Source organism: Pogoniulus pusillus, chromosome 35, assembly GCF_015220805.1.
Source record: "Pogoniulus pusillus isolate bPogPus1 chromosome 35, bPogPus1.pri, whole genome shotgun sequence".
NCBI classification, from domain to species: domain Eukaryota; kingdom Metazoa; phylum Chordata; class Aves; order Piciformes; family Lybiidae; genus Pogoniulus; species Pogoniulus pusillus.
Window position 1 is genome coordinate 2,943,832 of NC_087298.1, and position 25,082 is coordinate 2,968,913.

Sequence of the window (25,082 nt, forward strand, 5' to 3'; positions counted from 1 at the left end):
CCACACCATTGCTGATGCAGGCCAGGATGCCACTGGCTCTCTTGGCCACCTGGGCACACTGCTGCCTCATGTTCAGGCAGGTATCAATCAGCACCCCCAGATCCCTCTCTGTCTGGCTGCTCTCAGCCACTCCGACCCCAGCCTGTATCTCTGCATGGGGTTGCTGTGGCCAAAGTGCAGCACCCTGCACTTGGAGCTATTGAACACCATCCCCTTGGCCTCTGCCCATCTCTGCAGGCTGAAGAGGCTCCAGGTTTCCTGGTTCAACTGCTCCCACTTCTGCAAGGGTTTTTTTTTGCTGAGAGAGGGCAAAAATGCAGCACTTGTGTGCATTTTTGGGACAGGTTGGTTTATTGCCAGCAGCTCAGATCCCTGCATAGAGAACAAGGGATGGTCGTTTCTGGAACACTTGTTCCCAGTTGCAGTAATGATGAGATCTTTGCATTCCTATCCAAGTCCCTCCAGGTTCTGGGCACCCAAAGCATGCAAACAGATCTTTGAATTCAAGCCTTTTCAGGTGGCAACGGATGATGGAGCATCTGGACTCGTGGATAGTCTGATGCAGAGCTGGGAAGTGTCTTGGGAGCATATGGCAGGGAAAATAACAGCAGAGCTTTCCACTTTCTGCAAGTGGTTCACCCACTTGGGAGAAGTGAGGTCGAGTTTGGGTTTTTTGGTGTGTGTTTTTTGATTCTTTGGAACAAGATAGGAAAGAAGAAGTGGTTATAAAGCAGAAACTTGTGCAGGCTCTGCACAACACAAGCAAATCCTAGCACATGGCTGATTATGCAGGGAGAATGTTTTGGGGAAAAGGAGGTTTTGGATGGTTTGGTTTTGGGTGGGTTTTTTTTTCTCCTTTTGAGAATGTCTTGCTGATGGGAGCAGGAGGGTGGAGGAGCTAACAGTATCATTGCTGAGTGCACAGTGAAGGTGCAGAGCAGAGCAGCACAGGCTTTGATAGGTCTCTTGCTGGCTGTTGGCTGAATATACTACACTTGAATTCATAGAATCAGTCAGGGTTGGAAGGGACCACAAGGAGTAGCCAGTTCCAACCCCCCCTGCCATGCCCAGGGACACCCTACCCTAGAGCAGGCTGCACACAGCCTCAGCCAGCCTGGCCTCAAACACCTCCAGCCATGGGGCCTCAACCACCTCCCTGGGCAACCCATTCCAGCCTCTCACCACTCTCCTGCTCAGGAACTTCCTCCTCACCTCCAGCCTCACTCTCCCCACCTCCAGCTTTGCTCCATTCCCCCCACTCCTGCCACTCCCTGACAGCCTCAAAAGTCCCTCTCCAGCTTTTTTGTAGCCCCCTTCAGATGCTGGCAGGCCACAAGAAGGTGACCTGGGAGCCTCCTCTGCTGCAGCCTGCACAGCCCCAACTCTTTCAGTCTGTCCTCGTTCAAACACAAGGACCTCAAGGAGTCTTCTAATTGCATTAGAAAGCTCCAGAGTGGTAAACACTTCCCAGTGTGCTGCCCAGAGTTGTTCTTCACACTGCTTTTTTGCTTTCCTCCTAGCTCTCAGCCTTTCTTTCTGCACTCAGGAGTGTGCAGCTCCTCCTGGCTGCCCACCCTCTGTGCTGGACCAGGCACTGGACACTCTTTGGGTTGTGCTTTGGTTCTAGTTTAAACTTCCCAGAGACTCAAAACATAGCTAATATAAAATGCAGCATTTCAAACTGGAGGTGAGGAGGAAGTTGTTGAGCAGGAGAGTGGTGAGAGGCTGGACTGGGTTGCCCAGGGAGGGGGTTGAGGCCCCATGGCTGGAGGTGTTTGAGGCCAGGCTGGCTGAGGCTGTGTGCAGCCTGCTCCAGGGTAGGGTGTCCCTGGGCATGGCAGGAGGGTTGGAATTAGGTGATCCTTGTGGTCCTTTCCAATCCTGACTGATTCTATCCTATGATTCTAACAGACCCTATACGATAATAGGATGCCTTCCCCTCTCCCCCTTTGGAAAGAGAAGGAATTAGATGGAGAGAAGAAGAGGGCAAAACACCACAGCCAAATAAAAAGTCTTGCTTTGATGTGGAAGTTCAAAGAGCTTTCACAATAGATAGAAGGTATTTAAGGTAGGAGAGTTACAAAGAGCTATAGGTAAGGGAAAACAAGATGCAAATCTCTCTGTACAGCCAGATTGATGGCAATGGATGGAGGCAGAATCAGGAAAGGCCACGGTCTGGTTGACTGGATAGGGCTGAGTGAGAGGTTGGACTGGGTAAGCTTGAAGGTGGTGCTAGCAGGCAGGGAGGAGAAAAAGAGAAAGAGAGAGAGAAGGAGAGAGAGAGAAAGAGAAAAGGAGAGAGAGAGAGAGAAGGGGAGAGAGAGGGGAGAGAGAGAGAAGGAGAGAGGAGAGAGAGAAAGAGAGAAAAAGAAAGAGAGAGAGAGAGAGAGAGAAAGAGAGAAGGAAAAAGAGAGAGAGAGAAGGAGAAAGAGAGAGAGAGAGGAGAAAGTGAAAGAAAGAGAGAAGGAGAAAGAGAGAGAGAGAGGAGAAAGTGAAAGAAAGAGAGAAGGAGAAAGAGAGAGAGAGAAGAAAGAGAGAAAGTGAAGGAGAGAGAAAGAAAGAAAGAAAGAGGAGAGAGAGAAAGAGGAGAGAGAAAGAAAGAGAAGGAGAGGGAGAGAGAAAGAGAAGGAGAGGAAGAGAGAAAGAGAAGGAGAGGGAGAGAGAAAGAGGAGAGAGTGAGAAAGAAAGAGAGAAGGAGAAAGAGAGAGAGGGAACCACTACACCTGGGGGCAGGTTTCAGATGCACCCCCAGGGAGGAGTCAGGAGGACCTGGGGTCAGGTTCAGACCACTTCCCATGAGGGTTAACCCTTTACAGATTACCAGACAACAAAAGCTGGGAGCAGTGAATGTTTTCTGCCTTAAGTCGGCTTAAATGCTGCTGCTTTTCATTTCTGGAGGGTCAGTGGAGAGGAGGAAAAAAGGGCAGCAGACAATTGCCTTGAAATCTGATGGTACAGGCTTGAATATCTGAGTCTGAGCATAGCTGAGAGGTCTCTACCTGCCAAACAACAGCCCAAGGTGGTGCAGCCTGGATCTTAACCCCTAGTTCACTTTGTTGTCTTCCAGCTACAGATGAGCACTAGGACTTAGTTGGGATTTTTTTAACTGCCAAAGAGAGGATTGGCAAACAAACAGCACAGCAGCAGCCTGAGCCTTTCTGCAGGGAGTTGGTTCAAAGCTTAGGCAGGGCCAGCTCTGCCTTGGGTGTGAAATGTGAGCTGGAGCAGAGAGTTTGCTTGCTGCTGGGGAGGTGAGTGTGCAGCAGGAGTGCAGCACATTGCTGCCACACCTGGGTGCTTCATCCTTGGCATGGTGCTGGTATTGCAGGATGAAAGAGGGAGCAGACCCCTGCCCCTCCTTGGTGTTAATGTAAGCAACACACTCAAGACTTTGGCTGCCACAGCCAGGACACTTGGCTCATGTAACTCAACCATGTCCAACCACAGCCCATGCAAGTCATCTGCTCTAATGGTGCTTGGTCCAGGTGTGTGTTCTGGTCAGTCCTATCTGCTGGGATGCTCCTTCCCTGATGGAGAAGGACAATAGGACATTGTCTTGCCCCAAACTATCCTGAAGCAAAGTTCTCCAGCAGTTCCTGAAGGGTTGCCAGCACAGGGAGAAGAAGGTAGTGGACAGCCTGTGGCAGTCACCATTTTCATGCTTTAGCAGCACCTGTGGCTGTTGCAGAGGGACTCTAACAGAGCCATGTTTGTTACTGCCCTGTGCTTGTTTCTCCTGCCTCAGCACTGGCTGGAGCTGGCCTTTGCATTGTGTGTTTGAGTAGTGCTGGCTGCCACAGGGGCAGAGCTCACATTCAGAGTTGTTTCTTCCATCAGCTTCCTGTTGCTAAACCTTTGAGTGCTCTCCAGGGTTTCAGAGCAGAGTCAAAATGTAGCTGGGACAGGCAGAACTGGCACAAATGAGTTGCTGCACCCAAAATATGGTGTGTGGAGGCAGACTGAGGCCTCTGCTGTTGAAACAGATGGAGTCAGAGAGCAAAACAAGGTTCATTCACTCAAGTGAGTAGTAAGGGTTGGGTCTTTGCCTGGTCCTTGGAGGAGGGACCAGGGGGTTGCTATCCAGCTCCTGCAGGGTGTGCTCCACACCATGGGCAGAGATACTTCTGTGCTTGATGCATTCTGTCTCTGAAGTCAGCCAGCACCCCAAAAGTCCTAACTTAAGCTGGAGCAACCAAGATTGGTACCCAGCTCCTAGAGGATGTGCTCCACACCGTGGGCAGAGATACTTCTGTGCTTGATGCATTCTGTCTCTGAAGTCAACCAGGACCCCAAAAGTCCTAACTTAAGCTGGAGCAACCAAGATTGGTACCCAGCTCCTGCAGGGTGTGCTCCACACCGTGGGCAGAGATACTTCTGTGCTTGATGCATTCTGTCTCTGAAGTCAGCCAGCACCCCAAAAGTCCTAACTTAAGCTGGAGCAACCAAGATTGGTACCCAGCTCCTACAGGGTGTGCTCCACACCGTGGGCAGAGATACTTCTGTGCTTGGTGCATTCTCTCTCTGAAGTCAGCCAGCACCCCAAAAGTCCTAACTTAAGCTGGGGCAACCAAGATTGGTACCCAGATCCCAGAGAGTGTGCTCCCAAGATTACTACCTAGCTCCTACAGGGTGTGCTCCACACCATGGGCAGAGATACTTCTGTGCTTGGTGCATTCTGTCTCTTAAGTCAACCAGCATCCCAAAAGTCCTAACTTAAGCTGGAGCAACCAAGATTGGTACCCAGCTCCTACAGGGTGTCCTCCACACCATGGGCAGAGATACTTCTGTGCTGGGTGCATTCTGTCTCTGAAGTTAACCAGGACCCCAAAAGTCCTAACTTAAGCTGGAGCAACCAAGATTGGTACCCAGCTCCCCGAGGGTGTGCTCCACACCATGGGCAGAGATACTTCTGTGCTTGATGCATTCTGTCTCTGAAGTCAGCCAGCACCCCAAAAGTCCTAACTTAAGCTGGAGCAACCAAGATTGGTACCCAGCTCCCTGAGGGTGTGCTCCACACCGTGGGCAGAGATACTTCTGTACTTGATGCATTCTCTTTCTGAAATCAACCAGGACCCCAAAAGTCCTAACTTAAGCTGGAGCAACCAAGATTGGTACCCAGCTCCTAGAGGATGTGCTCCACACCGTGGGGCATTCTGTCTCTGAAGTCAGCCAGCACCCCAAAAGTCATAACTTTTAAATTGGAGCAACCAAGATTGCTTCAAAGGGTTGGAAGCTCTGTTTCTCTAGGTGATGGAGCTGGGCATTCACTCATGAAGTTCTCAACCCCAGCCTTCATGCCACACAGTGTCATTACAAGCAAGATGCCCTTGCTCAGCCCATAGTCGCCGTGCCCAGCTTCCCGCTCAGCTGCGTTTCTCCTGCTTAGCAGAGGGCCTGAGTGCCCAGGAAGTGCCTTCCACCTGCTGGCAGCTGGTGTGGTGACTCTTTTTTTCTGTCCCAGGGTCTCCTTTTGCCCGTGCCAGTCTGAAGAGTGGGAAGAACGAGAGCTCATCCTACTTCAGGAGGAAAGAGAAAATGTTCCGCTTCTTCATCCGGCGCATGGTGAAGGCTCAGAGCTTCTACTGGGTTGTCCTCTGCGTGGTGGCCCTCAACACCCTCTGCGTTGCCATGGTGCACTACGACCAGCCAGAGAAGCTCACCACTGCCCTCTGTGAGTACTGGAGGCTCCTTCCTTTCTCTTACGAGGGTCTGTGTTCTGGGTGAGTCCCAGCGCTGCTGTCACACCCCCACAACTCACAGGATGAGGCAGGTTGGAAAAGATCTCTAAGGTCATCGAGTCCAAGCTGTCACCTACCCCTGCTAATTGACTAACCCATGGCACTGAGTGCCTCATGCAGCCTCCTCTTCTCCAGGGATGGGGACTCCACCACCTCCCTGGGCAGCCCATTCCAATGCCAATCACTCTCTCTGACAACAACTTCCTAACAACATCCAGCCTCAACCTGCCCTGGCACAGCTTGAGGCTGTGTCCCTCATTCTGTTGCTGGCTGCCTGGCAGCAGAGCCCAACCCCACCTGGCTACAACCTCCTTTCAGGCAGTTGCAGACAGCAATGAGCTCTGCCCTGAGCCTCCTCTGCTGCAGGCTGCACCCCCCCAGCTCCCTCAGCCTCTCCTCACAGGGCTGTGCTCCAGGCCCCTCCCCAGCCTTGCTGCCCTTCTCTCAACACCTTCCAGCACCTCAACAGCTCTCTCTTGAATTGAGGAGCCCAGAACTGGACACAGCACTCCAGGGGTGTCCTGAGCAGTGCTGAGCACAGGGGCACAAGAACCTCCCTTGTCCTGCTGCCCACACTGCTCCTGAGCCAGCCCAGGATGCCATTGGCTCTGCTGCCCACCTGGGCACACTGCTGCCTCCTCTTCAGTCACCTGTCAACCAGACCAGGTCTTCACCTTCATGTTTCCCTGCTCAGAGAAGGATCTGAAAGTGCTGTCAGGAGTGGCTGCAGTCACTGAGTCATCCAGGCAGAAAATCCCCAGCAGGAGATGATAGGTTTGAGGTGAGGAAGTTATCCTGGATGTTATCTGAAACTTGACAGCAATCACATTCAGATCTTGCAGCGTGGCAGGAGAATTTGCTCTGCAGCAGGTTTCAGGGAAGGAGGGGGATTGGCTCTGTCCTTGAGCAGAGGCAGTGTCCTCTGCTCAATCAATGCCTGCTCAGACAACTTCCACAACTCATCCCACTCTTGCAGCTCATCTGCACCTGTGGGTGATTTCTGCATGGACATACTTAAAGCTCTGCCTGCTCTGGTGTGCCTGGGATCATAGAACCATTGAATGGTTGGGTTGGAAGGCAGCTTTAAAGATCATCCAGTCCAACTCCCCTGCACTCAGCAGAGACATCTACAACTAGAGCAGCTTGCTCAGAGCCCCAGAGAGCTTCATCTGAAACAGTTCCAGGGCTAGGGCAGCTGACACCTTTTTGGGCATCCTGGGCCAGGGGCTCACACAAATCATAGAATCAAGCAGGTTGGAAGAGACCTCCAAGATCATCCAGTCCAACCTATCACCCTGCCCTATCCAATCAACCAGACCATGGCACTAAGTGCCTCATCCAGGCTTTTCTTGAAGACCCCCAGGCACGGTGCCTCCACCACCTCCCTGGGCAGCCCATTCCAATGCCAATCACTCTCTCTGTGAAGAACTTCTTCCTAACATCCAGCCTAGACCTACCCTGGCACAACTTGAGACTGTGTCCCCTTGTTCTATTGCTGCTTGCCTGGGAGAAGAGGCACCCTCAGATGTATTTCTCCTATTTAATCTCCTTTTTTGTCAGTTTAAAAGTGACAGAAAGTTGAAAGCACTTTAAAAGGGATAAGTTGTGGAGTCTCCTTCTCTGGAGAGGTTCCAAACTTGCCTAGACATTGCCATCCTCATTCATGTCTATCAAGATGTGCAGGTGAGTGGCAGGAGGCTGGAGCCAGGCTCTGCTGGGGGATGCCCAAGGACAGCACAAGGGGCAGTGGTGGAAGTTGAGGCATGGTAAGTTCCATGGAAACATGAGGAGGAATTTTTCCCTGTGAGAGTGACAAAAGCCTGGCACAGGCTGCCCAGGGGGGTTGTGGAGTCTCCCTCTCTGGAGATATTCCAGACCTGCCTGGATGTGTTCTGTGTGATCTGCTCTGGGTGCTCCTGCTCTGGCAGGGGAGGTTGGACTGGCTGAGCTTTGGAGGTACCTTCCAGCCCCTGTGATCTGGGGCAACCTGCTGCAGGTGACCCTGCTTTAGCAAGGGGTTTGGTCTGGGTGATCTCCAGAGGTCCCTTCCAACCCCACCCAATGCTGGGATTCTCTGGCAGCAATGCTGGGAGACAAAAAACACCTCCCTGCTCTTAGGGACCTGCAGACTGATTCCTGACATCTGTAGCAGTTACTGTCATGTTTTTAAGAGGCTTCAGCTTTACAGAAGCTCTTTTTTCCCCTCCTCCCTGCTCATGCTTCCCTTCCTCATGGTGTGTGATTAGAGGGGGGGTAGATGTCATGATGCCCTCTGTGAAAATGTGTGCAGCTGGGATGGAAATCACACTGTAGGGGAAGATGATAGTGTATTTGAGCTTGGTTCCTGCAGTCACCTCACAGCTCAGGCTTCAGCTTAGTCCATAAGTGCTTTTTGAAGGATGATATTTTTGGGTTTAAATTGCATATTCTTATGGGTTTGGGGGTTCTGGGTTTTAGTGGTGGTGTTCTGTGATGAATAATAAATGGAGGCAGCTTCCTGCAGTCAAAGCCTTGACACATTGCAGTGGTAGGCTGAGGTTACACTGACCTCAACAAAGCCTGCTTTAAGGAGATGTGGAAGGTGAAGGACAGAGGATGTTGGTTAGTTTAATGAAGGCTGTGGGCTGGGATGGTGCCAGGGAAAGTAGGACACTGCAAGTTTTCCCTTCTGAAGGGAAAGGATGGAGAGGCTGATCTAGAAGTCAGAGGAACCACATTAAGTTCAATAGGGGCAAGTGTAGAATCCTGCACCAGGGCAGGAGCAGCTCCCTGCAGCAGTACAGGTGAGGGGAGACCTGCTGGAAAGCAGCTCCAAAAAGCAGGACCTGGGAGTGCTGGTGGACAAGTTCACCAGGAGCCAGCAATGTGCCCAAGAAGGCAAATGGTGTCCTGGGTTGCATTTATCACAGTGCAAGAGATCAAGAGCAGTGTGGGCAGCAGGGCAAGGGAGGGGATTCTGCCCCTTGGCTCTGCTCTCCTCAGACCCCACCTGGAGCCCCCTGTGCAGTTCTGGAGCCCCCAACACAAGCAGCACATGGAAGTGTTGGAGCCAGCCCAGAGGAGTGTGATGAAGATGCTGAGAGGGCTGCAGCAGCTCTGCTATGAGGACAGGCTAAAAGAGTTCTTCAGCCTGGAGAAGAGAAGGCTTTGAGGAGACCTTGTAGTGGCCTTCCAGGATCTGAAGGGGATCTACAGGAAGGCTGAGGAGGGACTACTGACAAGGTCTGGTAATGACAGGACAAGGAGAAATGGGTTTGAACTGGCAGAGGGGAGATTGAAACTGGATATTAGGAAAGGGTTCTTTGCAGTGAGGGTGATGAGACACTGGCACAGGCTGCCCAGGGAGGTTGTGGATCACAGAATCACCCAATGTGATCATAGATCACATTCTGTGCTTCTGTGCTCCACAACCTCCCTGGAGGTGTTCAAGGCCAGGTTGGATGAGGCCTTGAGCAACCTGTTCTAGTGGAAGGTGTCCCTGCCTATGGCTGTTGGGCTGAGATCCCTGGGGCTGTTGGGCTGAGATCCTGGGGCTGTTGGGCTGAGATCCCTGGGGCTGTTGGGCTGAGATCCTCGGGGCTGTTGAGCTGAGATCCTTGGGGCTGTTGGGCTGAGATCCTGGGGCTGTTGGGCTGAGATCCTTGGGGCTGTTGGGCTGAGATCCTGGGGCTGTTGGGCTGAGATCCCTGGGGCTGTTGGGCTGAGATCCTTGGGGCTGTTGAGCTGAGATCCCTGGGGCTGTTGGGCTGAGATCCTTGGGGCTGTTGAGCTGAGATCCTTGGGGCTGTTGGGCTGAGATCCTGGGGCTGTTGGGCTGAGATCCTGGGGCTGTTGGGCTGAGATCCTGGGGCTGTTGGGCTGAGAGCCCTGGGGCTGTTGAGCCTGGAGAAGAGCAACCTGAGAGGAGATCTTCTCAGTGCACAGCAAGATCTAAGAGGTGGGGGACAAGAGGATTGGACTAGATTCTGTTCAGTGGTGCCTAGTGACAGGACAAGGAAAAACAGGCACAAACTGGAACCCAGGAGGTTCCATTTGAACAGAAGGAGAAACTTGTTTGGTGTGAGGATGCTGGAGGTCTGGAGCAGGCTGCCCAGCGAGTTGTGGAGTCTCTCTCTAGAGAGATTTCAAACCCACCTGGCCATTGTGATCCTGGGCAAGCTGCTGTGGTTGACCCTGCTTTAGAATCAACCAGGTTGGAAGAGGGCTCCAAGATCATCCAGTCCAATCTAGCACCCAGCTCTAGCCAGTCAACTAGACCATAGAATCATAGAATCAACCAGGTTGGAAGAGACCTCCAAGATCATCCAGTCCAACCTATCACCTAGCCCTATCCAATCAACCAGACCATGGCACTAAGTGCCTCATCCAGGCTTTGCTTGAACACCTCCAGGGACAGTGCCTCCACCACCTCCCTGGGCAGCCCATTCCAATGGCAATCACTCTCTCTGTGAAGAACTTCTTCCTAACATCCAGCCTAGACCTACCCTGGCACAACTTGAGACTGTGTCCCCTTGTTCTATTGCTGGTTACCTGGGAGAAGAGGCCACCCCCACCTGGCTACAGCCTCCCTTGAGGTAGTTGTAGACAGCAATGAGCTCTGCCCTGAGCCTCCTCTTCTCCAGGCTAAACACCCCCAGCTCCCTCAGCCTCTCCTCATAGGATTTGTGCTCCAGGCCCCTCACCAGCTTTGTTGCCCTTCTCTGGACACGTTCCAGCACCTCAACATCTTTCTTGAATTGAGGGGCCCAGAACTGGACACAGCACTCAAGGTGTGCCCTGACCAGTGCTGAGTAAAGGGGAAGAATAACCTCCCTTGTCCTACTGGCCACACTGCTCCTGATGCAGGCCAGGATGCCATTGGCTCTCTTGGCCACCTGGGCACACTGCTGGCTCATCTTCAGCTTACTATCTGCCATGGCACCGAGTGCCTCATCCATTCCCTTCTTGAACACCTCCAGGGATGGTGACTCCACCACCTCCCTGGGCAGCCCATTCCAATGCCAATCACTCTCTCTGCCAACAGCTTCCTCCTAACATCCAGCCTAGACCTCCCCTGGCACAGCTTGAGACTCTGTCCCCTTGTTCTATTGCTGGTTGTCTGGGAGACCAACCCCCACCTGGCTACAGCCTCCCTTGTGGACTGGGTGGTCCCCAGAGTTCCCTTCCCACCCCTATCACATTGGGGTTCTGTGACAGAGCCATTGGCCACCTGCCAGTCAGCAAAACAGCCAGGAGGAGAGAATTTGTTGAGCAGTTGATGCAGCTCGTTCAGAATTTACTCAGTTGAAGTTCTGAAGCAAGCAAACAGAATATCAGGGGCAAATATTTCAGCCTAACTTCAAACTATTTCAGTCTAACTTCATATTTTTTGGGGGGGTTAGATGATTAAAGCTGCTTACCTACCTATTTTCCCTTGGTTTCTATATGTATTAGATAACTGAAATACTTTGAGCTTCAGATCTTATTCTAAGGAATCAAACTTCTGATGTTGGGTTGGTTTTTATTATAGACCCAGAAGGTCAGGAACATTCTCTGCTCTGCCTTCAAAAGCCTCCCTCTTAATGTTTGCTGAAATATTTAATAGCAGAAGGTAATTGGAGCTTTAATGAGAGGTGCAGGAGAGGGACAGAAAATTCTGTCAGCTCAGGGTTTGTGGGCAAGGTTTAGGCTGAGGAGACAGACAGAGACTCCAGAGAGCAGTCAGTCTTGCTTATTCATTTCCTGAAGCACAGAGAGGAAGTCATAAGCTAGATTGGCAGAGTAATTAGCAGTTGGAATTGCAGGATGTCCTCCTGAGTTAGGACTGAAAAGTCCTTTGGATTCAGATTTCCAAGCTCAGCTCCAGGAGCACCTTAGGCAGGAACCTCTCTGAGAGAGCAGGAATCATAGAACAGAATCACAGAATCAGTCAGGGTTGGAAGGGAGCACAAAGAGCAGCCAGTTCCAACCCCCTGCCATGCCCAGGGACACCCTACCCTAGAGCAGGCTGCACACAGCCTCAGCCAGCCTGGCCTCAAACACCTCCAGCCATGGGGCCTCAACCCCCTCCCTGGGCAACCCATTCCAGCCTCTCACCACTCTCCTGCTCAGGAACTTCCTCCTCACCTCCAGACTCACTCTTCCCACCTCCAGTTTTGCTCCATTCCCCCCACTCTTGCCACTCCCTGACAGCCTCAAAAGTCCCTCCCCAGATTTTTTGCAGCCCCCTTCAGATCCTGGCAGGCCACAAGAAGGTGACCTGGGAGCCTCCTCTGCTCCAGCCTGCACAGCCCCAACTCTTTCAGGCTGTGCTCACAGCAGAGCTGCTGCAGCCTCTCAGCATCCTCCTGGCCCTGCTCTGGACACTCTCCAGCATCTCCACATCCCTATTGTCCCAGGGGCTCCAGAGCTGGATGCAGGACTCCAGGAGGGGTCTCACTAGGGCAGAGCAGAGGGGGAGAATCCCCTCCCTCGACCTCGAAGAAATCCATGAGCCAGCAACAGAATGGTAGAATGGTTTGTGGTGGAAGGGACATTAAAGATCATCTAATTCCAACCCTCCATGCCTTGGGCATGGGGACACCACCTTCTAGATCAATGCCCCATCCATTTTGGTTTTGAACACTTTAAGGTTTGGAGCTTCCACAGCTTCTCTGGGCAGCTTGTTCCAGTGCCCCACCGACCTCTTGGGGAAGGATTTCTTCCTAATATCTGCTCTCAGTCCAGCTTCTTCTAGTTTGAAGCCATCAGCCCTTGTCCTGCCACTCCATGCTTTTGTGAAAGGTCCCTCTCTAGCTCCCCTGTAGCCCCCTTTCAAATCCTGGAAGGTCCAAAAGGTCTCCAGGCTGAACAGCCCCAAATCTTGCAGCCTATCTTTGCAGGACAAGCCCAGATAAGGTCCAGCTCTTAAGTGCCTCTTGCAAGCCCTCTTCTGCCCAAAATTTGTGCACAAATTCATTAGGCTTAGACAGAGCAAGATACCACAAACCCAGATTTCAAACAGCTCCTGGGATTATTCAGCAAAATCCTTTAACTTCAAGACTGAGAGAGTTTGAAATGGGTTTAAAGTTCATCCACAGGGAGTGAACTTCACTGCAGAGCAGCAGGGACTTGGCTGGGGTCTGATGCAGAGCAAGACAGAAGTGACTAAGTCTGGTGATGGAGGTTGGAGTGAGGTGTGGGGGGGGGATAGAATGGTAGCAGATGATAGAATGGTATCAGGTGATAGAATGAGAGGAAATGGCCTAAAACTGTGCCAGGGAAAGGTTAGGCTGGAGATGAGGGCTACAAAGACAGGGTCAGGGATTGGAACAGGCTGCTCAGGGAGATGCTGGTGAAGGGCTTGGAACACAAATCCTATGAGGAGAGGCTGAGGGAGCTGGGGGTGTTTAGCCTGCAGAAGAGGAGGCTCAGGGCAGAGCTCATTGCTGCCTGCAGCTGCCTGCAGGGAGGTTGTAGCCAGGTGGGGGGTGGCCTCTTCTCCCAGGCAACCAGCAATAGAACAAGGGGACACAGCCTCAAGCTGTGCCAGGGCAGGTCTAGGCTGGCTGTTGTTAGGAAGTTGTTGTCAGAGAGAGTGATTGGCATTGGAATGGGCTGCCCAGGGAGGTGGTGGAGTCTGTGTGGCTGGAGGTGCTGAAGCCAAGCCTGGCTGGGACATTTAGTGCCATGGTCTGGTTGGTTGTCTAGGGCTGGGTGCTAGGTTGGACTGGATGATCTTGGAGCTCTCTTCCAACCTGCTTGATTCTATGCTGGAGTCCCCATCCCTGGAGGTGTTCAAAACTGTGCAGATGTGCTTCAGATTATAATTTAGTGGTCATGGTGGTTGAGTTGCAGTTGGACTCGATGATCTCAGAGGCCTTTTCCAGCCTTGCTGATTCTCTCACTCTGCCCTTCCCTGGGAAGTGCTCAGAAGTGACCCCGCGAGGGAGTCTTGCGATGCGCAGCAGCACAGCAAAGCCTGGCAGGAGCTGCTAAACCCTGAAACTCTACCCAGGCACCTCTAATTCAATTATACCTGTCCCTCCAGGGAAAAGTTTAATTACATTACAAATTAATTTTGCTTAAAGAACAGTTGGTAAAATCCTGCAGGGTCTGCATTGATTTGGTTGGTTTTTTTTTTTCCCCTTGGTCTTTTCTTTTTAGCTTTGCTGCTCTTGAATGGTTCTGATTAGCTTTGTCTGCTGGATGCTCCTCAGTGCTCTAACCCGTTTGGGAAAGGAGCTGCAGGAGCTTTAAGGATGTGGCTTCTGCTTTCTTTAGCTCTTGTTGAAAGAGTTGATGAGAAATTTTTTGAGTTCTCAGGGTGTGATGAATAGCAGGAACAGGATCCCTGAATTGCAGCAGTGCTTTTATCTTCTCTGCATGGAAAGAACCCAGGAGGTTTCACTTGAATATAAGGAGAAACTTCCTGGTGTGAGGATGCTGGAGCCCTCATGCAGGATACCCAGAGGAGTTGTGGAGTCTTCTCTGGAGAGACAAGCCCATTGGGATCATTGAGTCTGTAATCTTTCACAGTATCCCAGTATCATCAGGGTTGGAAGAGACCTCACAGATCATCAAGTCCAACCCTTTAGCACAGAGCTCAAGGCCAGACCATGGCACCAAGTGCCACGTCCAGTCCTGCCTTGAACAGCTCCAGGGACGGCGACTCCACCACCTCCCCGGGCAGCCCATTCCAGTGTCCAATGACTCTCTCAGGGAAGAACTTTCTCCTCACCTCCAGCCTAAATCTCCCCTGGCACAGCCTGAGGCTGTGTCCTCTCCTTCTGGTGCTGGCCACCTGAGAGAAGAGAGCAACCTCCCCCTGGCCACAACCTCCCCTCAGGTAGTTGTAGACAGCAATGAGGTCTGCCCTGAGCCTCCTCTTCTCCAGGCTAACCAATCCCAGCTCCCTCAGCCTCTCCTCATAGGGCTGTGCTCAAGGCCTCTCCCCAGCCTCGTTGCCCTTCTCCTAAACTGGGGGGCCCAGAACTGAACGCAGTCCACTGAATCATTGAGTCTCTAACCTTTCCATGGGACCCCTTGGGACCATTGAGTCTCTAATCTTTCTTTGGGACCCCTTGGGATCATTGAGTCTCTAATCTTCCCTTGGCACCCATTGGGATCATTGAGTTTCTAATCTTTCCTTGGCACCCATTGGGATCATTGAGTCTCTAATCTTTCCTTGGCACCCATTGGGATCATTGAGTCTCTAATCTTTCCATGGGTCCCATTGAGATCATTGAGTCTCTAACCTTTCCATGGGACCCTTTGGGATCATTGAGTCTCTAATCTTTCTTTGGGACCCCTTGGGATCATTGAGTCTCTAATCTTCCCTTGGCACCCCTTGGGATCATTGAGTCTCTAATCTTTCCTTCTATAGGCTGCTCATTTTTTTTATCGGCCATTTCTTGATTCTCTTTTGCTCAGAGAGGCCATTTGGGTGTTTTCCTCCTCTGACATTCTGGTTTTACAGGTGTGTTTTTGCAGGATATCAGTCTGATGATGGAGCTCATTGCTCTTGTTGACACCTGGGGTTTGTTCACCTTGCATCTGCATGGGTGGCTGACCATTAGTCCTCCTTTCTTTCCTCCTTTTTACTTCTTAAGTGATGTAGATCATCTGGGCAAGGTGTGCTGAGAGCTGGTGGTGGAAAGTGGCAATGAAAAAAAACCCTCCCTGGCATTTTTGTTATCCTTTGAAAGAATATTGAGGGGGGCACCCAAAATGGAACTCCCAAAGGTGAGGCTGGTAGGCTGATAAAAGGGTAAGGATCTCCCTGCCAGAGGGAGGGCTGAAGCAGGTCTGATCTTCTGGTTTCTTTAGCTTGTATTGAAAGAGTTGATGAGGAATTCTTTGAGGTCTTGGGGTGTGATGAATAGCAGGAACAGGATCCTTTAGGTATCCCTCAATTGCAGCAGCACTTTCACCTCCTTCTGCATGGAAAGAACCCAGGAGGTTTCACTTAAATATAAGGAGGTGTGAGGATGCTAGGACCTCTCATCAGCCAGCAATGTGCCCTTGTGACCAAGGTCAGTGGCACCCTGGGCTGGATTAGGAGGGGCTGTGATTAGTAGGTTGAGAGATGTTCTCCTGCCCCTTTATTCTGCCCTGGTGAGGCCACACTTGGAATATTGTGTCCAGTTCTGGGCCACTCAGTTCAAGAAGGACCTCAGGGAACTGCTTGAAAAGAGTCAGATGCAGAGCCACAGAAAGGGAGTGGAACATCCTTCTGTGAGGAACAGGCTGAGGAAGCTGGGGCTTGGAGCAGAGGAGCCTGAGGGTTGCTCTCATTGCTGTTGAGAAAGATGTGCAGGGCAATGGCAGGAGGATACAGCCAGGCTCTGCTCAGGGATGTCCAAAGGCAGGACGAGGAGCACTGGGGGCAAGCTGGAGCAGAGCAAGTGCCTTGGGGTCGGAAGGAAAACTTTTGTTGACTGAGCAGGCTGCCCAGAGAGGTTATGTAGTCTCCTCTGGAGCCTTTCAAAACCCATCTGGCTGTGTTCCTGTGTGACCTACCCTGGGTGATCCTGCTCTGGCAGGGGGGTTGGACTGGATGATCTCTTAAGGTCCCTTCCAACCCCCTAACATTCTGTGGCTCTGTGATTTCAGCAGCAGTTTGGGCATGGTGCAGCAGCATCTCACAGTATCACAGTATCAGCAAGGTTGGAAGAGACCTCACAGATCATCAAGTCCAACCCTTTACCACAGTGCCCAAGGCTAGACCATGGCACCAAGTGCCACATCCAACCTTGCCTTGAACTGATCTCCCGTTAGAAACAACCATTTCCCACCAAAGGGGAGGCATGAAGTGAAAGGACACAATCCCACTCCCAAGGGTGGGCTTTAAGGACCCATGGTGAGAAGGTTTTAGGACTAGCTCAGCCTTCCCTTCCCCTTCCATGCTTCTCCAGCTAACGCTGTGGCGATCCTTGGCTTGCTCCTCAATGCCTCTGTCTGCAAACAAACTCTCTCCTTTCTGGTAAACACAATAGTTGAAAGCAGTATTTTAGCCATTATGGCCTGGGAACATCTTCCCTGTGTCCCACGCAGTGCTGAGCCATGTGCTTGGTGCAATTAGAGCTCTTTTGGATGCTGCTGGAGCAGACAGGCAGCTCCCTGCGGATGGAAATGTGCAGAGCTTGCACCTGAGAGGAAAAGGCTGCCTGAGCAGGGCAGAGGTAGTGGTGTCTGCTGCACAGTCCACAGCTGCTTTCTCACAGAGGAGGGGACCTTCTGTTTGCTGAGGTTCTTCTCCTAGTTGGCTTCATGTGTGAGGAAGGGTGAGGAAAGCAAACTGAAGTGTCAGGTTCAGAGGTTGCAGCAGGTTGGGAGGGACCTTCAAAGGTCTTCTGGTCTCTTCTTTGAGAAGGCTCAAAGGTCTTCTGGTCTCTGAGAAGGCTCAAAGGTCTTCTGGTCTCTGAGAAGGCTCAAAGGTCTTCTGGTCTCTTCTTTGAGAATGCTCAAAGGTCTTCTGGTCTCTTCTTTGAGAATGCTCAAAGGTCTTCTGGTCTCTTCTTTGAGAATACTCAAAGGTTTTCTGGTCTCTGAGAAGGCTCAAAGGTCTTCTGCTCTCTGAGAAGGCTCAAAGGTCTTCTGCTCTCTGAGAAGGCTCAAAGGTCTTCTAGTCTCTTCTTTGAGAAGACTCAAAGGTCTTCTGGTCTCTGAGAAGACTCTAAGGTCTTCTGGTCTCTTCCTTGAGAAGGCTCTAAGGTTTTCTGGTCTCTGAGAAGGCTCAAAGGTCTTCTGGTCTCTTCCTTGAGAAGGCTCAAAGGTCTTCTAGTCTCTTCTTTGAGAAGACTCAAAGGTCTTCTGGTCTCTGAGAAGACTCTAAGGTCTTCTGGTCTCTTCCTTGAGAAGGCTCTAAGGTTTTCTGGTCTCTGAGAAGGCTCAAAGGTCTTCTGGTCTCTTCCTTGAGAAGGCTCAAAGGTCTTCTGGTCTCTTCCTTGAGATGACTCAAAGGTCTTCTGGTCTCTTTTAGAATACTCAAAGGTCTTCTGGTCCAACCCTCCTGCAGGCAGCAGCAACACCTCCAACTAGATCAGGCTGCCCAGGGCCACATCAGATCTGATCCTGAATGTCATCAAGGATAGGGTCCCAACCACATCCCTGGGCAAACCTGTTCCAGTGTCTCATCATCCTCACTGTGCAGAACTTCCTCTTGATGTCCAACCTAAATCTGGTCTGCTCCAGTTTCAAACCATTGCCCTCATCCTGTCACCACAGACCCTTACAAACAGTCCCTCACAGCCTTCCTATACATAGAACCATCTAGGTTGGAAGAGACCTCCAGCATCCCCTTCAGGTATTGAAATGTAGCTCTAAGGTCTCCCTGGAGTCTTCTCTTCTCCAGATTGAGCAGCTCCATCTCTCTCAGCCTCTGCCCACAGGGGAGGTTGGGAGGTTCTCCAGCCCTCTGATCAACTTCATGGCCTCCTCTGGACCTGCTCCATCAGCTCCATGTCTCTCTTGTGTTGGGCCCCTAGAGCTGGCCCCAGCAGTGCAGGTGAGGTCTCCCCAGAGCAGAGGGGCAGGATCTGCTCTCTCCATCTCTGGCTACACTGCTTTGGATGCAGCCCAGGCTGCCCTCAGCCTTCTGGGCTGCCAGTGCCCATTGCTGCCTCCTGCCCAGCTTCTCACCAACCAGCACCCCCCAAATCCCTCTCTGCAGGGCTGCTCTTAATGTCACCATCCCCCAGCCTGGACTGATATCTAGAACTGCCCCCACCTAGATGCAGGTTCTTGCACTTTGCCTTATTTAACCTCATGAAATTCTCCTCAGTCCATCTCTGCAGCCTGTCCAGGTCCCTCTGGATGGCTCAGCACCTTGCTCCTAATGACATTGGAGTTGGGAATGGAGCAGAAAGGGAGTTAATGCCTGGGTGACTGATAAAAAAGAGCTGCTAACTATCTAATGGAGGCATCTAGGGCAAAAAAAGAGAGATGCTGGCATGGCCTCTGCCAGCAGCACTGATTCAAAATGAAAGCAATTGAATATTTGCATCAAACTTCCCCCCCCCTCCTCCTCCCCCCCTCCAATCTCATTACAAACTGCTCCTGCTTAAGGCAGATTAAATGAACACCAGGAGGTCCAAACAAAGAAATTGCATTTCCCATTACCTGGGCAGGGTCATGTCAGAAGAACTCATGTTTCAGGTCCATGTGCTGCTGAAGCTGATTCATTGCCAGTCAATTCCTCCTGCCCAAGGGGCTCGCCAGGGTTGTGTTCTCCTTGCCTCCACCCCTGGTCCTGACCGTGCTGTGATCTGCAGCATCTGGGACCTGCTGAAATGCAGCTGCTGTGCTCTGAACTTAGGGCTGGGTGGAGTCAGCAGCTGTGAAAGGACTGAAGAGTTGGGCAAAGGGGAAGCTAGTGGGGTTCAACAAGAGTAAGTGTGGGGTCCTGCACCTGGAGAGGAACAACAACAGGCATCAGTACAGGTGAGGGTTGTCCTGCTGGACAACAACTCCATGGAGGAGGACTTGGGAATGCTGATTGGCAGGGAGTTATTGGTGGGATACCAACATGCTCTCATGGCCAAGAAGGCCAGTGGTGTCCTGGGGTGCATTCAGAAGAGTGTGGCCAGCAGGTCAAGGGAGGTTCTTCTCCCTCTCTGCTGTGGCCAAGTGAGGCCTCATCTGCAGCATTGTGTCCAGCTCTGGGCTCCCAAGAAGGGCAGGGAACTGCTGGAGAGAGCTCAGCAGAGGCTAAGAGGATGCTGAAGGGACTGGAATATCTGTGTGAGGAGGAAAGGCTGAGAGCCCTGGGGATGTTGAGCCTGGAGAAGAGAAGGCTGAGAGGAGATCTTGTCAATGTTTGCAAATATCTGAAGGGGGGGCAAGAAAGTTCCAGATTCTTTGCTCTGCTGTCCTGTGGCAGGAGAAGGGGCAATGGATACAAACTGGAACCCAGAAAGTTCCACCTTATGAAGTTGTTTGCAGTGAGGGTGGGGGGACACTGGCACAGGTTGAAGGTGGTGAGACACTGGCACAGGTTGAGAGTGGTGAGACACTGGCACAGGTTGCCCAGGGAGGTTGTGGAGCACAGAATCACCCAATGTGATCTTTGATCACATTGGGTGATTCTGTGCTCCACAACCTCCCTGGAGATGTTCAGGACCAGGCTGGATGAGTCCTTAAGCAACCTGTTCTAGTGGGAGGTGTCCCTGCCTATGGCAGGGGGTTGGAACTGGCTGAGCTTTGAGCTCCCTTCCAACCTAACCCATTCTGAGATTCTATAATGACTGCAATAGGTGATGGCAGCAGCACAAATTCTCCTAGGCCCAGAAAAGATGCATCTGAGGCAGTTTTGTCACTTCTTAATGGTGGAGAGAGGGACAGAGAAGGCCACAAAGATCATCAGGGAGTTGGAGCACTTCTCCTATGAGGACAGGCTGGGAGAGTTGGGGCTGTTCAGCCTGGAGTGGGTTCTGAGTTGAGTGCTTCTATCCATTAAAGACATTAATGCTGCTTACAGTGAGCACCATTAGAAAGGCAGCATCCACAGTGCTGCAATGGGGAGAGATACCCTAAGGAGCAGAAACACCACAAATCACTGCAGAGAGGCTTAGCAGTACCCACTGCACACCTCCTGCCCTCTGGGGAGAGGTCTTAGCTCTTTGCAAACACATCCTTGTGGCCAGCAGCAGCTTTGGTGGGGAGGGCAAACATTGCTACACTGTTGAGGGCTGGAGCATCTCTCCTATAAGGCACAGAGAGTTGAAGGTGTCCTGCCTGGAGAAGAGAAAGCTCCAGGGAGACCTTAGAGCAGCTTTCCAGTACCTGAAGGGGACTATAGGAGGGATGGGGAGGGACTCACTGTCCCTGGAGGTGTTCAAGCAAAGCCTGGCTGAGGCACTTAGTGCCATGGTCTGGTTGACTGGATAGGGCTGGGTGCTAGGTTGGGCTGGCTGAGCTTGGAGCTCTCTTCCAACCTGGTTGATTCTAGGATCCTATGACTGTTTAGAAGGACCTGTGGTGACAAGGGGTAATGGTTTGAAGCTGGAGCAGGGTAGATTTCAAACTGGATATTAGGAAGGAGTTCTTTATTCTGAGGGTGGTGAGACACTGGCACAGGTTGCCCAGAGAAGCTCTTGATGCCTCATTCCTGGAAGTGCTTGAAGGCCAGGCTGGATGAGGCTTTGAGCAATCTGCTCTAGTGGGAGGTGTCCCTGCCCATGGCAGAGGGGTTGGAACTGGATGATCTCTAAAGTCCCTTCCAACTGAAGCCATTGTGTGATTCCCAAATAGTTAGGGTGCAGGATGGAAGCTGCTTCTGGCCTGGCAGCTGCTTTAAGCTCCTGATTTACAGGGCTAGTAATGAATAATTAAGGATTGGAACATCCTTTGCTATTCAGCAGTTGTGACAGTTTTAATGGGGTGCAAGGAATTTCAGTGCCAGCCAGCAGCTGTTTCCCCTAATTCTCTGTTTCTGTTATTGGTCTTGACAAGCATCACAGCTTCTGGCTCACCTGGTGCCTTTCTCTGCACTGATGTAGTCAGGTGGGTTGCCAGGGTAACTGGATAACTCCCTGCTCTGGCATCCCTCCTGTTGGAAACAGCAGTTTGCTCACTGAGCTGTTGTCTGATGCCAGAAAACCACAGCTTGGTGCAGGTGTGAACATCCTTCTCCTAGCAAATCCCTTCGGTGCTGCTTCTTCAGGTAGCCAGCAGCCTTCCCCTGAGCACCAAGTCCCAGTGGCTAGGTAGGAAAAAGGCTGAGACGTCTGCAGACCTCCTATTTTGTCTTTATAGTCCTCAAATGTGAACATTTTGTCCTTCACAGCCTTCTGTTTTGAGGGAGAAGAGGTTCCAAGGTATAATTAAAACCCTCTTGATATTTCCTTTCCTATCACAGGTATCATAGAATCAAGCAGGTTGGAAGAGAGCTCCAAGCTCAGCCAGCCCAACCTAGCACCCAGCCCTATCCAGTCAACCAGACCATGGCACTAAGTGCCTCATCCAGGCTTTTCTTGAACACCTCCAGCCACAGCCACTCCACCACCTCCCTGGGCAGCCCATTCCAATGCCAATCACTCTCTCTGACAACAACTTCCTCCTCACATCCAGCCTAGACCTGCCCTGGCACAGCTTGAGGCTGTGGCCCCTTCTTCTGTCCCTGGCTGCCTGGCAGCAGAGCCCAACCCCACCTGGCTACAGCCTCCCTGCAGGCAGCTGCAGACAGCAATGAGCTCTGCCCTGAGCCTTCTCTTCTGCAGGCTGCACACCCCCAGCTCCCTCAGCTGCTCCTCCCCAGCCCTGTTCTCCAGACCCTTCCCCAGCTTTATTGCCCTTCTCTGGACCTGCTCCAACCCCTCAATGTTCTTTTTGGAGTGAGGGGCCCAAAACTGACCCCAGTGCTCAAGGTGCAGCCTCACCAGTGACCAGTACAGAGGCACTGCTCCTGCTGGCCACACCATTGCCGATCCAGGCCAGGATGCTGGTGGCCTTCTTGGCCACCTGAGCTCACACTGGCTCATGTTTAGCTGGCTATCACTCAGCACCCCCAGGTCCTTTTCTGCTGGGCAACTTTCCAGCTACTCAGCCCCAAGAGCATTGCATGGGGTTATTGTGACCCAAGTGCAGGGCCCAGAACTGTCCAACTGAAATCACAGAAGATGATTCCCCCTCAGTGCAAGAGAGATGTTGAGGTGCTGGAAGGTGTTGAGAGAAGGGTGACAAAGGTGGTGAAAGGCCTGGAGCAGAGCCCTGTGAGGAGAGGCTGAGGGAGCTGGGGGTGTGCAGCCTGCAGCAGAGGAGGCTCAGGGCAGAGCTCATTGCTGCCTGCAGCTGCCTGCAGGGAGGCTGTAGCCAGGTGGGGTTGGGCTCTGCTGCCAGGCAGCCAGGGACAGAAGAAGGGGACACAGCCTCAAGCTGTGCCAGGGGAAGTCTAGGCTGTATGTGAGGAGGAAGTTGTTGTCAGAGAGAGTGATTGGCATTGGAATGGGCTGCCCAGGGAGGTGGTGGAGTCTGTGTGTCTGGAGGTGTTGAAGCCAATCCTGGCTGGGGCACTTAGTGCCATGGTCTGGTTGGTTGGGCAGGGCTGGGTGCTAGGTTGGGCTGGATGAGCTTGGAGCTCTCTTCCAACCTGCTTGATTCTATGGTTCTATGACTTTCCCTGTAGCATCTGCATGGCTACAGCACCCCAGAGCCTTCTGTACTGCACTAAGTGATCTGGTCAACCTCTCCCCTTTGAATTTCCTTTCCTTCCCTCAGCCTTTCTCTAGAGGGAGAGCTTTACCCTGTGCTGCTTGGTGGCTGTGTGGGAGCATGGAAGGATTTTGCCCTTTGGGTGTTTGTTTTGTGGTTTGTTGCTGTTGCTTATTGGCCTCCAGATCAAGACCCTCATGGCTTATAATGCCACAGGCTGTGTTTTCTGTAGCTTCAAATCCTTACAATCTCAATTTGCAAATCTCCAGCTATGCTCTTCCTGCCTTTTGTTGCATCCTAGGTGATAATTTTCCCCTTCCAAAGCTCCACATTCCCTGTGATATGGGGAAGCAGGAGGAGAGAGAGGATTTGCTCTTCCTTAATTCCCTAGTTAGGGAGGCATAATGAAAAGAAATGTGGCTGTGTGCTAACAGGAGGCACAACACCTCTGAACATGAGCTCTCAGAGGCTGCAGTTGGGTGTGGAGGTATTTTTATCACAGGGAAGATGATACAAAAGCTTCCACCCTGCTCCCAAAAGTGCCCATCTGATGTAGGTAGAGAATTCCCAACCCTGCATTTGCAGAACCATTCTCTGTGCCATTAAAGGAGTCCTTCTAGAAGTATCAGGGACTCAGAGCTTCCTTTTGATTTGCCTTCTGCAAAGATGCTGAGGATGTTATTTACTGCTGCCAGCCACCTTCCCCCCCAGCACACATCAAACATTCCTTCTCAGCTCTTGAAGGCTGAGTGCAGCTCATGTGCATATAGAAGTAACGATGGGAAGCTGTCCTGGGGGTCTTGTTTGCCATTGCAAAGGGGCTGTGAGGAGAGGCTGAGGGCCCTGGGGCTGCTTAGGCTGGAGAAGAGAAGACTGAGAGGGGATTGGATAAATGTTTGTAAGTATCTGAGGGCTGCCAGGAGCAGGGGGAGAGGCTCTGCTCACTGCTCCTGGGATAGGACAAGCAGCAATGGATGGAAGCTGCAGCACAGGAGGTTCCAGCTCAACACAAGGGGCAACTTCTTGCCTGGAAGGGTCCCAGAGCCCTGGCACAGGCTGCCCAGAGAGGCCGTGGAATCTCCTTCCCTGGAGCCTTTCCAGGCCTGTCTGGATGTGTTCCTGTGTGATCTGTGCTAGATTGTGTGGTCCTGCTCTGGCAGGAGGGTTGGACTGGATGATCTCTTTGGGTCCCTTCCAACCCCTGTCATCCTGTGAGCTGTGATTTTCTTCTGGCAGGAGGCAGCCTATCCTGTGCAGAACTTGCCATTATTCCCCACACAGACTCTGCCAGCCAAGGTGCACTGATTTAATCCCTTTTTCCCCCATTTCCAGATTTTGCAGAGTTAGTTTTTCAGGGTCTGCTCCCCACACAGACTCCTCTGCCAGCCAAGGTCTCCTGCACTGATTCCTATCCCTTTCCCCCCCTCATTTCCATATTTTGCAGAGTTTCTGGGTCTGTTCTCCACATAAACTCCTCTGCCAGCCAAGGTGCACTAATTCCCATTCCTTTCCCCCCCATTTCCAGATTTTACAGAGTTAGTTTTTCTGAGTGTGTTCCCCACACAAACTCTTTTGCCAGCCAAGGTCTCCTGCACTGATTCCCATCCCCTTTTCCCCCCATTTCCAGATTTTACAGAGTTAGCTTTTCAGGGTCTGCTCCTCACACAGACTCCTCTGCCAGCCAAGGTCTCCTGCACTGATTCCCATCCCTTTTCTCCCCATTTCCAGATTTTACAGAGTTAGCTTTTCTGGGTCTGCTCCCCACACAGACTCCTCTGCCAGCCAAGCTCTCCTGCACTGATTCCCATCCCCTTTTCCCCCTCATTTCCAGATTTTGCAGAGTTTCACAGTCTGCTCCCCACACAAACCTCTCTGCCAGCCAAGGTGCACTGATTCCCATCCATTTTTTCCCTTCCATTTCCAGATTTTACAGAGTTAGCTTTTCTGGGTCTGCTCCCCACACAAGCTCTTCTGCCAGCCAAGGTGCACTGATTCCCATCCCCTTTTTCCTTATTTCCAGAGTTAGCTTTTCAGGGTCTGCTCCTCACACAGACTGCTCTGCCAGCCAAGGTCTCCTGCACTGATTCCTATCCCTTTCCCCCCCCTCATTTCCAGATTTTGCAGAGTTTCAGGATCTGTTCCCCACACAGACTCCTCTACCAGCCAAGGTCTCCTGCACTAATTTCCATCCCTTTTTTTCCCTCCCATTTCCAGATTTTGCAGAGTTTCAGGATC

General features: G+C 51.8%; 1 protein-coding gene across 16 annotated transcripts in view; it reads left to right on the forward strand.

Moving 5' to 3' along the window:
- The window catches only part of CACNA1B (calcium voltage-gated channel subunit alpha1 B), a 482,132-nt gene that overhangs the window by 257,705 nt on the left and 199,345 nt on the right, over positions 1-25,082 (forward strand). For all 16 annotated transcript variants that reach the window (XM_064171600.1, XM_064171605.1, XM_064171604.1 and 13 more), the window contains one exon: positions 5,462-5,671. In XM_064171600.1, coding sequence (XP_064027670.1) covers positions 5,462-5,671 — 210 coding nt within the window. The remainder of the gene's footprint in view (positions 1-5,461; positions 5,672-25,082) is intronic.